The sequence below is a fragment of the Vicugna pacos genome, chromosome 24 (genome assembly GCF_048564905.1).
Source record: "Vicugna pacos chromosome 24, VicPac4, whole genome shotgun sequence".
NCBI lineage: Eukaryota > Metazoa > Chordata > Mammalia > Artiodactyla > Camelidae > Vicugna > Vicugna pacos.
In genome coordinates this window covers 21,274,743-21,289,777 of record NC_133010.1, presented here as the reverse complement: position 1 = coordinate 21,289,777, position 15,035 = coordinate 21,274,743, and the positions used below count along the sequence as shown (strand labels likewise).

Genomic DNA, 15,035 nt, shown 5'->3' with positions numbered 1-15,035 from the left:
AGAAAGTACAAGAATTGTGGTGGGGCAATGAAGACACGGTCACTCAGAGAGGCTGGAGGGAGATTCCCAGCAAAGGAGGGCGTGAGTTGGCCCTTAGAGAGTATTTAGGTTGGGCAGGTACGGAAAGGACATTCTGCCCTTGGAGGAATTGTAGGAGATGAAAAGGAGCATTCACGTTTCTAAGACTAATAAGAATCTGTCCTTCTAAAGAAAAAGGATCGTGTTGGGAACAGTGAGAGGTAAGACTAGCTACAAAGTAGGTCCAGAGTATGAGGAACTTTGGACTCTGTGACAGTGGAGGCTACCTCAGAACACTGGAGGGATATGATTAGAAGAAGCTAAAAGTACCTGCTTGCAGAAGAAGTAACCAAGAACAGGCTGATCAGTTACAAACCAATGTAGGAAGCCAGTGGTGAGGCCAGGGGCAGTAGCAAGAGGAGCAGGCATCTCCCCTCTTCAGAGAAGGGGTACAATGAAAGAGAAGAGCTCAAACTTGATCTCGGCTCCCAGGCTTGTAACAGTGTGAACAGTAGGGTTGAGTTTGAGGTCATAATGGGGACTCCAATTGAAATCTTGTAAACAGTTTGGGGGGACACATTCAGGCCAAATTTGGATATAACGCAACTGGAAGTTAACTTGGGGACCCACTGTTACTGTCAGCTAGCTGCACAGGTTCTATGATTTTATTAATCTCTCAGTCATGCACCTGAATTTATTAGACTCTATTTACAGGATCACTCTCTTTCCAGAAGCTCCTTAAAAAGAGAGAGCCAACTAGAACGTACAAGTAAAAAAATAATGCTAACTGTGGCCTTAGTGATGTAAAGAAAATATTGCAAATTTCAAAGAATCTAATGCCCATCCTGAGTGCATACAGCTTATCCATGTATTGATTGCTGTGTACAGACAGCATGACCTTTTGCTCATTTAATATGAAAAAAAAAAAACGGTCCCAGCACACATGGATGACTACACATGTCGCCAAATTCCAAATCTAGGCAGTCTCAAACTTTAGTGCCCCTTAATCTAGGGTTTTTATTAAAACACAAATTCACTGATTCTGGTGGAGGCCTGCAATCTGCATTATTAACAAGCCCCTAAGATGAGCCTGCTGCAGAAAAACATTCTTTTGGAAAATACTCCCACGTGTTAAACTCTCCCTCATCTGGTGTGCACGGTCCATTTTAGGTGTTCCATAAATATGTTATACTGAATCAATGTCCCCAGCCCTAGCAGCAATATGGCACATATTATGACTTCTTGGGTACCTGAACATGTCAATCCCTCCAAAGAGAAGCCACCATTTGAGTCATCCCACATAAGAGAATACAGAAAGTCACTATATACATTAACTTCACTTGAAGTCAGCCAGTCTGGCTTATCTCTATTTTCTCAACAAGTCATTAGCCCTCAACTAAATAAATTATCTTTATTTTTCTCCATTCTTCTGCTTACCACACTAGCACACTATATATGTACTCAACAACTCCGTGGAGGACAGCATAGGTGTGGTTTAAAGATGGAGAAGGAAAACTTCCAATGAAATCAGATGTGAAAATCAATTGTACTGCATTCATTTTTTCTTTTTTTACTACAAATGAAATCTCTAGCTCATAAGCACCTCTTTATGATTCTGGGCCTTAAACACCGAGCTACGTTACAAAGATAGTTTTTAAATCCTGGCTGATCTGCGCTGGTCCTTTAATACTACTGTAACATATTTATTGATTTATTCATTGTATACACTTATTTTACGATGAAAATTTGTAATTTAAATTAAATTGTATGTGACTTATTGTAAGTGGCTTTTTTTTAAGGGGAGGAGATAATTAGTTTTATTTATTTACTTACATCTTAAGTGGAGGTACTGGAGATTGAACCCAGGACCTTGTGCATGCTGGGCAGGCACTCTACCACTGAGCTATACCCCCTTCCCTATAAGTGACTTCTAATAGATTTTTTAACCCAGAAATGGCAAAGGCTCCAAAATAAACACCTCTGAGAAATTTATGGGAATTTCATGTGAAGGCTTTGCTTTAAAGTTTGTTAACAATAATTAATAAAATAATCCAAAAGTGACTTTTCACATTTTGCCCTGGGCTTCAAAGTACATTTTCTTTCAAAGATATTCTGCTTTTGCTTACTCATGCTCTTTTTCCTTCTATCCAAAGCATTTTAATCAAAGATAGTTGTTTGTAGATCTCGAAAAACATTTTAAAACCTCCACAATTGAGTATTTAAGTCATTTTTATACAGAACTTTATGGAGACCAATTTAGTCTGCAGAGTTACTTATAACAATGTTAGACTGCTATTTTAGAAGTGTAACTAATACCCAGGTACTGTCTCCCACAACTGGACAGCAACTTTCTGAATGCTGAGCAATGTATTTACACACTAGGGGATGGAAATTAACCTAAACTGAGCATCCTGTAAAGGTTCCAACATCTGTGCCTATTTATGAGCTTAACATCTTCTTAGGCATCTCCATCTGAGTAGCTAGTTCAAATTTTTAGTCGAATTCAATAACCCATCAAGCAGATATTAAAGTACAGTTTATGAAAATACATGGAAGATTAAATATATATTCCAGACATGAAAAATCTTACGGCTGCTTAAGAAATATGTAATACTTTAAGAGATTTTAAAGTAGTTATTTCCTGAATACCTTTTTTTCTTCACACATTAGACGAAGTTGCATTGTTTACAAAAATTTATTCATACAAATTTTACACACTTTATATGACAGTTATCAAAGTCCTAGTGATAGATATCATGTGTGTAATAATACTTGGGTAAGATGTTTTTTATACTCAGTTGCACAAAAAATAAGAGCTTCAAGACTAACATCTACCTAAATTATCACTATATCATAAATCTGCTCCAGGTTATTAAGGCTCTTGGCATTTCTAAAAAGTATACAAAAGATTAAACTGGGTGATCACTGTAAATGCTTGCAACTAGCCACGGGGACACTAAATTAGACTTCATAAAGAAAAGGTTAACTAGAGCCCTATTTCACCACTAACAGCTGGCACAAATACAGAAAACTCTGCCCATTATCCAAGAAACAAATAATTAAGACTAAAATGCAAGCCGATGTGTTGCAGCATTGTAGGGCCACTAAATAGCCATCTGTGATTCGTGGCGATTTAAAAGGCGAAGAAAGGCACTAAAGCTGCAAACTGCTTCCTGTGTCACACTGCCTGAGGAGACTACAGAATTAAAGAAAGATTGATCCCACACACAGGACTCGGGCATAGATCGAATGCCTCTGTGCTTTCACTGTTTGCAATATGATCCCCTGGCAGCATCCATCCCGCCTGGGAATGCAAATCCAGTTCTGTTTTCATTGATTTATGACTTCATACTGATCAAATCCGTAAAGGAAAAGGAAAGGTCCTTTAAACTTTACAAGCTAATGTTTACTCTTCTTTTTCTACCCCCCCCCCACCAAAGAATTGGTGCCTGAAATTTGGGGATTTGGCTGTCTGGTTTGCCTGTTGTTGCTTCATCTGGTTGCTGGGTGAAGGTTCCTTTGTTTATAGAGATTACTTGACAGATTCAAGGAATTGATAGGAAACAGATAGACCTGCTTTCTGTAGCCAAAAAGGATACAAGGGGACATTCTCAGGGGCTGTTGGAGCTTGCTTACCTCATTTTTGACCACAAACATAAGATAGTACTCATACATATGAAGATGAGGTTTAAATAATTTATCAGTACAACTGAGCAACATGTGAACACTACACATGCTAATATGACAAAGGTTGGTTTTATGAAATAAATTTTACTAAGCAATAAGCCATAATGTAGAAAAATACATTTTATCTACAAACTCAATCAACAAGAAACAAAAGATTCATATTTACTGCATCATTACTTAGTGGTAACTACACAGGGGTTCCTACACTTTACAGTAAGTGCTAGCATCAAACAACAAAAAAAGTAAGAAGCATTCACAGGTTCCAGAGAAGTGAATGAAAAACGGTAAACGGTGCTTAAACATTGCAGAGGGTGGGAAAGAGGCATCTTCAGAAAAACACGAAATAAAAGGGTAGCTCCCACAGAGCAGGGTTCAAAGGGAAGGATCCCGGCCATTGCACAAGATGAGAAGCATGGACAGCACTGGAGAAAAACACATTGTACTTTGCATCCATTTCCAATACCCAGCGCCCAAAGTCAGGCAGGCAGGGGACCTAAGGTGGGGGACTCCACTTACCCCCAGCTCCCAGACCTGGGGCAGCCCCAAACCAGCCCCTTTCCAGGGTCCTCCTCCTACTGCCTTATGCTCTGCCTCTTCCAATATGCCTACATTTCCTTCACTTTGTTTCAATTGCCCTAACCTTGGGATAGTGGGTTCCCTGGAAGTACAGAAAAGGGAGCTTCCTATTCAACTCTCTCTCCTCTGTACAATCCCCCAACCCCTCCCCCAGGGAGTGGTATGAACTCTGGGGAGAAGCACAATTTGGATCCAGCTGTTGTTTTATCGGGAGAATTTCCTTCTGGGCTGAGTCTGAAGAGACACAAATACACATAAAAATAGAATCAAAGAAAGCATAAGTATTGGAATTGCCACCCAGCAAGGGGCACAGTGCCTAGCTGAGTTCAGCTGGGACTGAAGCAACCTGCCCCAGAGACTCGCTGGGAAAGAAAGAGTGCCCTTCAGCATTCTCCCAAATCATACCTCAAAATCTCCCTGGAGCAGGGCATCACTGTTTATGTACAGTAGCAAATGGTCAGTATTAATATCTTCAGGCCTGTCGTGGATAAAAATACTATCCTTTTAATTCCAGTTTACAAAAATAGGAGTACTATTCAAAACAATGATTGTCTATTTCTCTATTTATTTTATATAAAAACAAACAGCTCAGGCGAATTTTCAATCCTTGTGCACACTTTGTACGAACTGCTCTCTATTATACTTATATATATTCTTAATATACATTTGTAATATATATATATATCAATATCAATAATTGGTCCACAAAGTATATTTGTGCATTCTCTAGTGCTTTGTAAAAAGAAAAACATTATCATCAAAATATTCATTTAATGGCTTTACTTCATACATAAATATATGTTTGGATAGAACACATGAGCGATGACTGTTAGGTCAGTTGGGAAAATGACGTTTCATTGTGTCAGGGCTGTATATACAGGGTAGCTGGTAACTCATCGCTACAAATACGCTATTCGGCGTCCTTTGTTTTTAACCCTTTGTTTATACCTTTTCCCTAGGACAGCCGCCAAGTATTTCTTAACAGCCATTTGTTTCCGGTAGCGGCTGTAACTGTCGGTGAAGATTCCGTCCGAGTGGCGCTTGGAGAGGGGCTCCGAGTCGTCATCCGCGCCGCCGCCTAGGTTCCCACTGCAAGGAAAAGGGTCAGGAAGAGGGTGGCGGGGCGGGAGACACAGACTGAATAGCTGCGGGGAGCAGGCGGGCCCCACCCCACGCAGGAGCCTTCGGGGAGGGCGCTGGCTGTCAGGGGCCACCGCGCCGCCTCGCTCCGCCAGACAGCAGCCGGAGGGAGGGCTGCGAAGGGAACCCCTGACTCCTCCCTCCCCATCGAGGATTTCCCGGTACTAAGGTCTTATAGACGGGGCCCCGGAGTGAGGTCCAGGCCAAAGGCAAGCGATTTAAGCCCAACCTCTTTCCAAACGCTCTGAGATTTGACCACCCGTGCTTTTGTGCCCAATTGTTCTGTTTCTCTAACTCCCCACGTACAAAGAAAATAACCAAAGAGCCCTAAATGCCACGTTGGCTACTGCTATTTCACTTTACATAGGTCAGGTAATTCCTAGTCAGACATGAGTACTCTTCTGCACGCTAAGCTGCAAGACGTGATAGTAATATAAGTCGACAGGCTATAGGCAATATTTTTCATCGCATGAATTATTCATTGCGAGAAATGAAACCTGTCGTCCCATGGGTTTTATTAAAACGTTGCCTTCTGCTAAGAGATGCTTCACGCGAGCCCTGTGCTCTGGATTTGTCTGGCACGAGCAAAAACTGTTTCCTTAACTGTGTCCAAATTTGAGGATTTCTTTGTTTCGATTTGAACTTACAGTAAAAGAAATGCGAGCAAAAAGAAAGTCATGCTTAGAGAATATTCTAGCAATCGTCCCACTAAGCCTGAAGGTTTTGAAGGCCTTGTTGGAGAAGGGGGGGCCCTCTCTTTTTTTAATTATTCAAAACGAATCAGACTCCCTGGTTTTCCTGCCCTCCCCTTTCCTCGCCCCATTCCCGAGTTCTCTGACTAAACGTAAGGCGCGGTCTCCGAACCTTCACCTGTGGCCGGGGACTGGCCCGGCGGAGACGCATCCTCAGCCCACGTGCACGCACGGACGTAAAGCTGCGCCGCCCCCCCTGCGCGCGCTCGTACCGACACCCACCTCGGCGCGCGCGCGCTATCGCGCTCCGGTTAACTCTTTCGCAAACTCTTACCCCACGCCCTTGGCCATGAGCGTCTGCAGGTATTTTCTGGCGGACAGCTGGTCCAGAACTTTTCGGTAGGCCTTGTTAAGGATCTCGTGGGCGACATCTCTAACAGGGAGGCAAAGTGCGCACCCGGGGTCACAAACTCAGTCCCCAAGTGGGCGCCCCAGCACACACACAACCCCCACCCCGGTGGGCACGCGCACCACTCGGTGCTCCGGAAGGCTAACGGGGAAACCTCCACAGGCAGAGCACTCGGGAATAACTCTTGGGATGTTCCCGTAAATGAGTGCCAGGTACCAGAGTTCGTCCTGCCCTCCCAGGACGTTGGGTGTGGAGTCCGGCCCGGGTGCGCACTCACTGCCACTCCTTGGGCCACAGACCTTTCAGTCCCCACGCGGCCCTCCTGTCCACTCAGACTAACACGCTACTAACTTTCTGTCGCTTTCGTCGGAATCAGCCGGGGAGAAGAGGCTTGAGGGCTTTTATGAAAAAGAACCTACTCTGTGGGCCGACCCCCTGCCCTTCCCCCCTCAGTCCGGGGCGGCGCGGAGGTACCTCTCCTCCGCAGGGTAGTAGAACGCGTAGGCGTCGCGCAGCGCGGAGGCGGGGCTCCCCACGCCCGGCGGGTCTGAGTCGTAGAAGTCCTGCAGCGGGCTTCCGTCCTCGTCGTACGCCTCGTCCTCCGGCCTGCCGGGGTAGCCGGGGGCAGAAGGGGCGGTCAATGAAGGTCCTTCCGCGGCTCTGCGAGGACCTGAAGACCCCTAAGGGCTCGCACGACTTTCTGTCTTCCTAAAAGCCCCCCTCGGAGAACTGCGTCTTCGCCGGGTGGGTTGCGGGTAGTACACCCAACAAATTCCCAACCCCCCTGTCGCGGGGAAAGGTTTCTCTGCCGGGGCCGCGGCCTCAGCTGGCACTGGGAAGCGGAGGCTTTTCCGCTGACCTCGCACACCTGGCCGCGGTAGAGGACCGCCCGGCTCCCGGCCTGGCGCCTGAGCCAACCTCCACAAGTATCCGCGGGCGGGGACGAGAAAGGCCCTGGGAGACAAGGCGCTGGCCAAGCGAAGGCCGGATGGGGTAGGCCCGGAGCCAGAGAGGGTGGATGGCTGGGGAGTCAGGCGGCCAACGAGGCAGCCACCCCCACCCAGCCTCCGAGCCCAGGGGAGCCCTTCCCCGCGCAGATGTAGGTCACGGAGAACCTCCGGCTTCTATTTTGGGCGGGAGAGGATCTGGCAGGAACATGAATAATAGATGCCCCTGAATTTAGCCTGTTTGGCGGCGGCTCGTTCTGTGGCGTCTCCGCGCCCTTCGGTGCCTCTCGCCCGGAGAATGTGCCAGGCACGCGGGACTTTGAAAATAGCTGGGGGTGAAATAGGCCTTTTAAGTACAGTAAGTAGTTCGCGCTAATCTGTCAGTGGTGGCGGTACGGCAGGACCGCATTTCAACCCCCATGCAAAAGGAAAGGGTCAGCGCGTCAACAGGGATTTCGCAGTCGCCCTTGTCTACTGCCTCAATCCTTGATATAGGACGCGAGAGGTGGGTTAAAATGCAAAAACCCCTCGCTTTTGGCTTCTGGAGAGACTCGGAAAGCGGCCAAGGCAAGTAGCGCTCTTTAGAAGAGGTTAGTCATACTTCATTACTCCGCTCGCCTTTCCACCATCCCTGAAGAGGTAAGGGCGAAGCAGGCACATGCCTGCGCCCGCCCCATACCCAGCCTTTCCTCGGCGACGCGCTTGGATGCCCTGGCCTAGCTGCCCCACGTTCCCGGTTCTTTCTGGGCACTGCCATCCCTGCCTCATGCCCAAGTGCTGGAGTCCTAATGCCGAAGCCAGAATCCTCTTCGGCCAAATCAATGGTCAGCGGCCCCTAAGACTAGCATACTTGGGCGCGGCTCGGAGGAGCAGCTTTGCGGGCAGAACGCGCGCTCCGTGCCACCGGGAGCCCGGTGGACCGCGTGGCGCAGACGCTACGCTGCGGGGCGAGCTTCCACTCTCCTGAGGACAGGCCCGGGACTTTAGGGCTGCGGCGGGGAACCCGGGCATCGCCGACCAATTAGAAACCAGGAATTAAGAAAAAAGCCAGAATTACTCCAACCTGGGTCGGGTAGGGCTGCCCTCCCGGTGCTGGCTGCCTGCTAGCTTTCTCTTCCTCCTTCCTAGCATCCGTTTCTCCCCCTCCCTCTCAGACTCAGACTTGTTTTTCCATCTCTCACATCGCGTCTTCTCAACTCTACTCGGCCAACACTCCCCCTCCCCAAGACTCAAAATGCAGGCGTAAAACGTTATCACTTGAGAGAAAGCTCTTCCAGTGGGAAAAAATCGAATTGAGGTGAGAGTGAGAGCAGAGGAGAGGGAGGGAGACCCCGCCCCGATCGTCCGGAACAAGCTGTAACAAAGCAAAGTCCACAGGAGCTTCGCTTTCCAGCCCCTCCAACCTGGCTCCAAGAGCCGAAGTTCTCCTAACTCCAGCTAAGAATAGGAAAAAGAAGTCAAGCTCAGGGCCCTGCCCTGCCCCCCTCCCGCGGGCGGGGCTGGGGAAGGGGAGGTTTCTCCAGTCCGCGGAAGTGCGCTCGCTCCACCCGGGCCCCTAGGCTGCGGAGGGCTGGGGGAGGGGCGCGGAGCCCTAGTGGAGCCTGCCCTTGTCCTCGGGCTGAGCCAGGAACGGGTACCCTCGGCCGGACCCAGGCTGGCGGCGGCGCAGTGGTGGTGAATGGGGAGATGGTCGTAGCCCGGACCGAGGAACTGCAGGAGGGCGACCACGAAGAGGTGTCAGGGGAAGGGAAGCCCCAGCCTGAGCTCAGCCCGGGCAGCCAGCACTTACCTGATCCCAGGGAACCGGAGTCCTGCGGCGGCAGGTGAGCAGTAAACGCTGCTGTGCATTATTATCCCGTAAACCAGCAGGGCCAGCCTCGCTCCGCTACACATGGTCATTCTAAGCAGGACGGGAAAGAGAGCACACAGCATTCAGGACTGCTTGCCTTCTGCCCACCAAACCCGAGAAACTCCCCGAGCTAGGGGAGGGATGGGGCTCACCTCTGGCTCCCTATGTTGAATACTGCCTAACGACACGCCGCGCGCCTGCCTCTTCCTTCTAGCTGTAGTTAGAAAATGCATGTATATGTGTAAACCCAGTGCCCAATAACTCGCTAGACCTGGTGCGAAGGAAAGCTAACTCGTGCCCTGAAGCCGGCGAAAGAATTAGCTGTCAAGTGAGTTGTTTGGTTTGGTAAAATTCCCCCACCCCCACCCCCTTACCATTCAACTCTTACCGCTGCTAGGAGAGGGTTTGCTGCCAAGTAGGACGGCCGGCAAAAGGCTTCTCCAAGTTTCTGCACTGGAGTCACAGCTCAAGGAGCATCACCGTCTGGCGTTAGTGTCTAAGCAGAAGCCGCCGGAACGAGCAGCAGCAGCAGCAGCAGCAGCAGGAGGAGCTGGAGGACTTGTTTGCTGAGGCCAGTATTCTGTTCAAAAGTTTGTAGATGCACAGAACTAGGAGGGAGGGTGACACCGAGAGAAGGCGAGGAGAGAGATGTAGAAGGAAGAAAGAGGAGGCGACGAGCTAAGCGGGGGTGGGGGGCAAAGTGGCCGTAAATCCACCGGGAGAAAGAAGTGATAAGGAAAGAGGAAAAGTCGAAGAAGGAGAGGAAGGAGAGAGAGAGGGCCTCGGCGCGGCCGGAGTCTGTGGGAGTCGCCCGGTCAGGCAGCTCCGCGAGTCGGCAGCGCCTTCTCTGTTCAGAGGCCCCTCTGGCTGCGTCTGAAGCTTTGGCTTCTTCTGCTGCTGCTGCCGGTGGTTACAGAGGTGACCGGCCCTCTCCTCCTATTTATATGTGCAGTTAGCAGAAATCTATCTCAACATGGTTTTAGGAAAGCCTTCCTTGTCAACATCTGTCTGCCTATGGCCTTTAAGTACAGAATATTTTGTTGCACTGTTGCGCTCCGATTTTTATTCATGGAATGACTTCCTTTTTTTTTCAGTCACGTAATGATCGGGTATCAGAAAAAGACGTCAGCATCCAAGTCCCTCAAGGAACATATTAACTATTCTGTGCTGTCCTCTAGGATGATAAGATCCGGAGTCATCGACTTCTCATAAACACCTTTCACTCATACAGTACAATTTTTAAGAAGTGTAATTATTTTATTTGTTTTCAATTTTACCCATTTCTCAAGGATGGGTAAAAAAAATTATGGAACTTTGAGGATAGTGAAAATCGTGGTTTTAACTATGTCCCTATTTTTTCTTTTTGCTTTTTCATCAAGCTCCAGCAATCAGAGCTCTGGTCTTTGGAATTAAGCATCATCAAGCTCTCCTATTAATAAATTTAATTTAGATCTCCTAATTTCTTGCGTATGTTCTTTTAGATAGACAATTAAATGTGGGAGTCGTTTTGTTTTTAAAGGAAAGTCTTGGAGGATTTTCAGTAAATCGCTAATGAGTCTGGCTGTAGTTGACAGTCTGGCTCTGAGTAGATTGATTAGAGTTAAAGCCGCGTCCGGAGCGTGGCCTGTGGAGCTGTCCAGGCTCTGAGTGCTGAATTGTTTGGTCGCAGATGCTGCAAACATTGAAAATTGCCACTAGTTTCGTTTTTCACCAGAGCCTCTAACTCTGAAGATTTTGTGTTGATGCCTCTACTGTGGCTATTCATTGTCCAAGTCATCCTGCTGTTCAGATACATCCCTCCCTCGCAGTGTCCATGAATGCTGAGAACTGTCCAACATCTGCCTAGATTTGAGTAAAGAGCATTCTATTAGACCTGGTTTTGTAATCTCTAGATGGCCTGTGGCTCTTACTAATTTAAAAACATTTCAATTGTGAAGTTTTATTTTCCACAACAAATAAAACTTTAAGAATCTGGCAGTGAGAAGTATGTTTTTCCCCTCTATTTACAACTTGAGTTCTGTTTGGAGGAAATGCAGACTTGGAAGCACGAGAATTCCCAGTACAAGTTCACTTGCTGAGGGTTTCTAACGGGAATCCCTCTCTTGGGGATTGTTAAAATTTTTTTAACTGAAAATGACTTAGGGAGAAGAAAGCAATAAGGGAAGACCACATCCACCTGGAAGCTTCCAAGTCCCTGGGTAATTTAAGAAGATTCATAAATTTCTACTCCAGTAAGAGAACTCTAATCTATTTCTTTTAAAAAGGAAACAGAGCCATCGATAACCATTAGCGTGCATTTTAATTATTTGGATCTTATACAGAGATTAGAGGAAATGCATTTAGTGAGAGTATTTCCTGTTACTATGATTTAGATCTAACAATAAAACAAGCTATATTGGTTCTGCATGCTTTTTCTAGGACAAAATTATAATGCTTCTAATTCTCATGCCTTTCCCACTCTCTTATTTGAGATTTAATACTTCCTCCAAGAAGACAGTTTTGCTTCGTCCTGGCCATGATTGTCCAGAAACTGCCACTGCCTCTTAGTTTGTTCCTGGGGATGCTCCAGATTGCCTCTCTGCAATAAAGATTCAAACCACATCTACATGGGAATATACCTCTTTGTCTCCACAGCATATGTTCTCTGAGTTATGTTGGAGTGTTTACATGCGTGTGTTCCGTGTCCACTCTGCCTCTGGAGTAAGCTCACACAAAAAACCTGGCGGTGAACACGACCGGATAATCAAGCAGAGACCAAAGTTATTACCACCTGTGGCTTTCCTGTCTTCCGCCTCGCTTCACGTCAGAGGTGGACCCGATTAAAATCCTTACTCTTTCCTCCCACGCAAATTCTGAAATGAGTTCGATCTGTAGAAATATTTGAAAATTTCCAAGACTGTGCAAATTCACTACTCAACTTAAGTAAAGGGAGCCACCATGTGGGGAGTTTGTTGACTTCATGGCCTATTAAAGGAGGAAGACCGCAAACGCCGTTAACTTGATGCGGGGGATGACGAACTGCCAGCTCCACGGACCGCAGGAATCCGAACTGCGCCTCTGGTTCACAAAGGCTGTGCCACTCGTCTCTTCTCAGCGTGAGCGGTGTGAGCGCGGGTCTCAGGGCTCAGCGCGCCCGAATTACTGGCCTCGAGGCCGGAACCCATTGACTGAAGTGAAAAACTAGGCAGAGAATTTAATTTGAGATTCATGGTCACTGAACACCAAAAAATCAAGCTTTGGAGACCCATGCATCGCTCAGCACAGCCCAAAGACCTGCCCAGCCCCTACCCACAGCTGCCTGGGGGACTCGAACCCCGGACAAGATCATCCCGCAGAGCTTTAGCGTCACTGACCGTTTCCTGTTAGGCGACTTTGTTGTCCTGTGGGCAAGGATGCTGTCCTATTCTCGAAAGTTCTGACCCTGGGCCCCTGGGCCTGGCTTTTCTGGGAAGGCTGAGGAAATCGAGGCACTAGACTCTGGGGACCGTCGAGAACTTAAAGCGTCTGGGGCTGCACCCCTGCCTCGCCAGACCCTCGGCGCGAGCGCAAGCCCTTTCTGCTTTCTTTTGGATGGAGGGGACTATGGGGCCACCGGTGTCTCAAGGACCGGAACTACCCCCACGTGCCCCGACCTCGGTAATTTGCTTCTAATCTCCGGAGCATTCTAACTCGAGCTTTAACCCTGCTTTCAGGGGACCTTTATGTCTGGGGCCACTGGGGAGCGGCGAGGAGGAGGCGCAAGTCAGGTCAAAACGCCAGGCTGGAGAGGCCCGTATCCACCCCGGAGCGAGATGACAAGGTGTCCCGGCCCGGGCTCAGGAAACCGCGGCGGCATATGTGCACTTGTTCACTCACTACAAATGAAGGCACCAACCTGGCTTAAAGCGAGGGGTGGGGCCTGGGCCACGGGAACGGAGGACCCTCAACTAATGCGACCTTTGAGGAAGGAGAAGGGAGAAGAGGAGGGAGACTGAGAGAATTGAGGAGTGGGGGTTGGGGGAAAGGGGGCAGAGCCTTCCGCTTTTGTCCTGTTCTTGCCCAGTTTCTTTCCCAGAAGGATTTTTATATCCTCCTAAGGTGACAGGCTTAGAGCGAGAGAGAAGCCTTCAAATCGCCCATATATAATTGAAAATGACATGCGAAAAGAGGGAGGGGCCGAAGGGAGGGACCTTAGAGTTAGAACTTCCTATTTACTGATAACACAAAGGACTTTTCAAGTCGTCTTTCTGACAGCCCCTCCTCCCAGGCAACAAAGTTTCTTTCCCGACCATGGAAGCAAAGAATGGCGTATATCTGGAATCATGTTCGGATGGAAAAGCTAGTGGTGCCACGGAAATCTTTAGAGTGGAAGGTCTCGCCTATGTCGTCTGTGAGGCAGAGGGACGGAAGACCTCCCTTTCAGGATAAGCTGTGACCTACCCAGAAGAGCTGTTTGGAAATATTTGTTGGAAATCATCAAAGATCTTGAATTTCAAGCCCCTAATGTATCAATTCCTCTTTATCCCGTTCATCCGTAAGATATGAAAACATAAATTTTGGTCTGAAGTGGTGAGTGCTAGCTACAAGTCACACTAATGCTTCCCTGAACTGTTTTTCCTGGCCACAGACACATCTGTCTCCTTCAAGTTTCAGCCTTGAACCCTCGATCAACACTTGATTTTAAGGAACTCTTTAGCCCTTGAAAAAGTGGAGTTTTGTATTCAAACAGGAGGAATATGTCTAGTAAATTTACTGAAAGTTTGAATTTGCAGATGGCTTGACAACATTAGCTTCGCAACATAGGCAAGACTGTTCCCTAGGATAAGGAAATTTCCACGAGTTTCCTTCTGGCCTAGCTACTCAACCTACAGTTTTCATGTGTTCACTTTTCCTTTCTTTGGCTATGAAGCTCTCCCCCTTGCTCTGTACCACCACCATCCCCATTCACTACCCAATGGACTATTTTGGTTTGGGTTTTTTTTTTTTAACCATATGAAAGGATATGGTACACATATCTGCACACAGCATCTTTATACATTCCTAGTATAAACAACATGAAATCAGATTGAGTCTTATATATACATTCTATTCATCCCTAGTCAGTGCTTAGCATGAGAACCAGGCCATAGTAAGCTTTATCAACGAGGAAGCTCAAGACAAAGCATCATCCTTTCATATGAGTGACAAGAATAAATTACAACACTATACTCAATTTCACTCTAAATTTTTCCTCTTCTGACTTCCAGAAAATGTGATGACCAATGACTCACTTCTTACCAATTACACCTGTAGGGAAACCCAAATGTTCTGCAGCAGACCATCATGACTATTGCTTACTGGACTGTCTGCATCACGCCCTTCTGAACTCACGATGGAGGAGCTGACGAGCTTACCCAGCATGTGTCATGACTTCTCTGACCTTCAGAATTTAGTGCTTCACCCACTCTGAAAAACATCAGCCAAGGAAGCCTTTCCAGACCACATGATCAAAAGCATCCCTCTAATTCAAGAACAGAATTGCATGTTCACAGAGCCGAGGAATTCTGCCAGTTGCTTTAAGACAAAGCAGGCACTCAAGAAGCAAAAACTAGGATCAACTCTTTGCTGCTGGTGTGAGTGATTTTAACTATCTTACATTCATGGCTCTTCTAAGGCCTGGTTCTCTGAACATTAGTTTACTGGTGATGGGGTTCAGAGCAACCTGCTCCCAAATATGCCACTTTGGCATATTGATTATT

General features: G+C 47.4%; 1 protein-coding gene and 2 long non-coding RNA genes across 7 annotated transcripts in view; 2 read left to right on the top strand and 1 right to left on the bottom strand.

Moving 5' to 3' along the window:
- Window positions 1-3,703: 3,703 nt before the first annotated feature.
- On the bottom strand, window positions 3,704-9,386 carry ADCYAP1 (adenylate cyclase activating polypeptide 1). 3 transcript variants are annotated; one of them, XM_072949161.1, is made up of 5 exons: window positions 6,822-6,986; window positions 6,448-6,544; window positions 5,230-5,370; window positions 4,687-4,759; window positions 3,704-4,127 (listed from the first exon to the last, which is right to left on the bottom strand). In XM_072949161.1, the coding sequence occupies exons 2-5, from the start codon at window positions 6,462-6,464 to the stop codon at window positions 3,879-3,881; spliced, it is 480 nt and encodes a 159-aa protein (XP_072805262.1). In that variant the 5' UTR covers window positions 6,465-6,544; window positions 6,822-6,986; the 3' UTR covers window positions 3,704-3,878. The 3 variants fall into 3 exon arrangements, with proteins under 3 accessions (XP_072805262.1, XP_072805261.1, XP_006205187.2); XM_072949160.1 differs by having other exon boundaries at window positions 6,448-6,546; window positions 6,874-6,986; XM_006205125.3 differs by lacking the exons at window positions 3,704-4,127; window positions 4,687-4,759; window positions 6,822-6,986 and adding exons at window positions 6,997-7,128; window positions 9,259-9,386 and having other exon boundaries at window positions 5,047-5,370; window positions 6,448-6,546.
- The window catches only part of LOC116285308 (uncharacterized), a 34,277-nt gene continuing 25,682 nt past the window's right edge, over window positions 6,441-15,035 (top strand). Inside the window, exon 1 of one of the 2 annotated variants that reach the window (XR_012063885.1) lies at window positions 6,441-6,512. This is a non-coding gene — a long non-coding RNA (uncharacterized lncRNA). Of the gene's footprint in view, window positions 6,513-14,595; window positions 14,910-15,035 lie in introns of those variants that run through there. The other variant, XR_012063886.1, reaches the window with a different exon arrangement.
- Window positions 6,657-10,777, top strand: LOC140689020 (uncharacterized). Of its 2 annotated transcripts, XR_012063883.1 has the most exons (4): window positions 6,657-6,734; window positions 9,716-9,889; window positions 10,413-10,566; window positions 10,698-10,777. It is a non-coding gene; the product is annotated as an uncharacterized lncRNA (long non-coding RNA). The 2 variants fall into 2 exon arrangements; XR_012063882.1 differs by having other exon boundaries at window positions 10,413-10,777.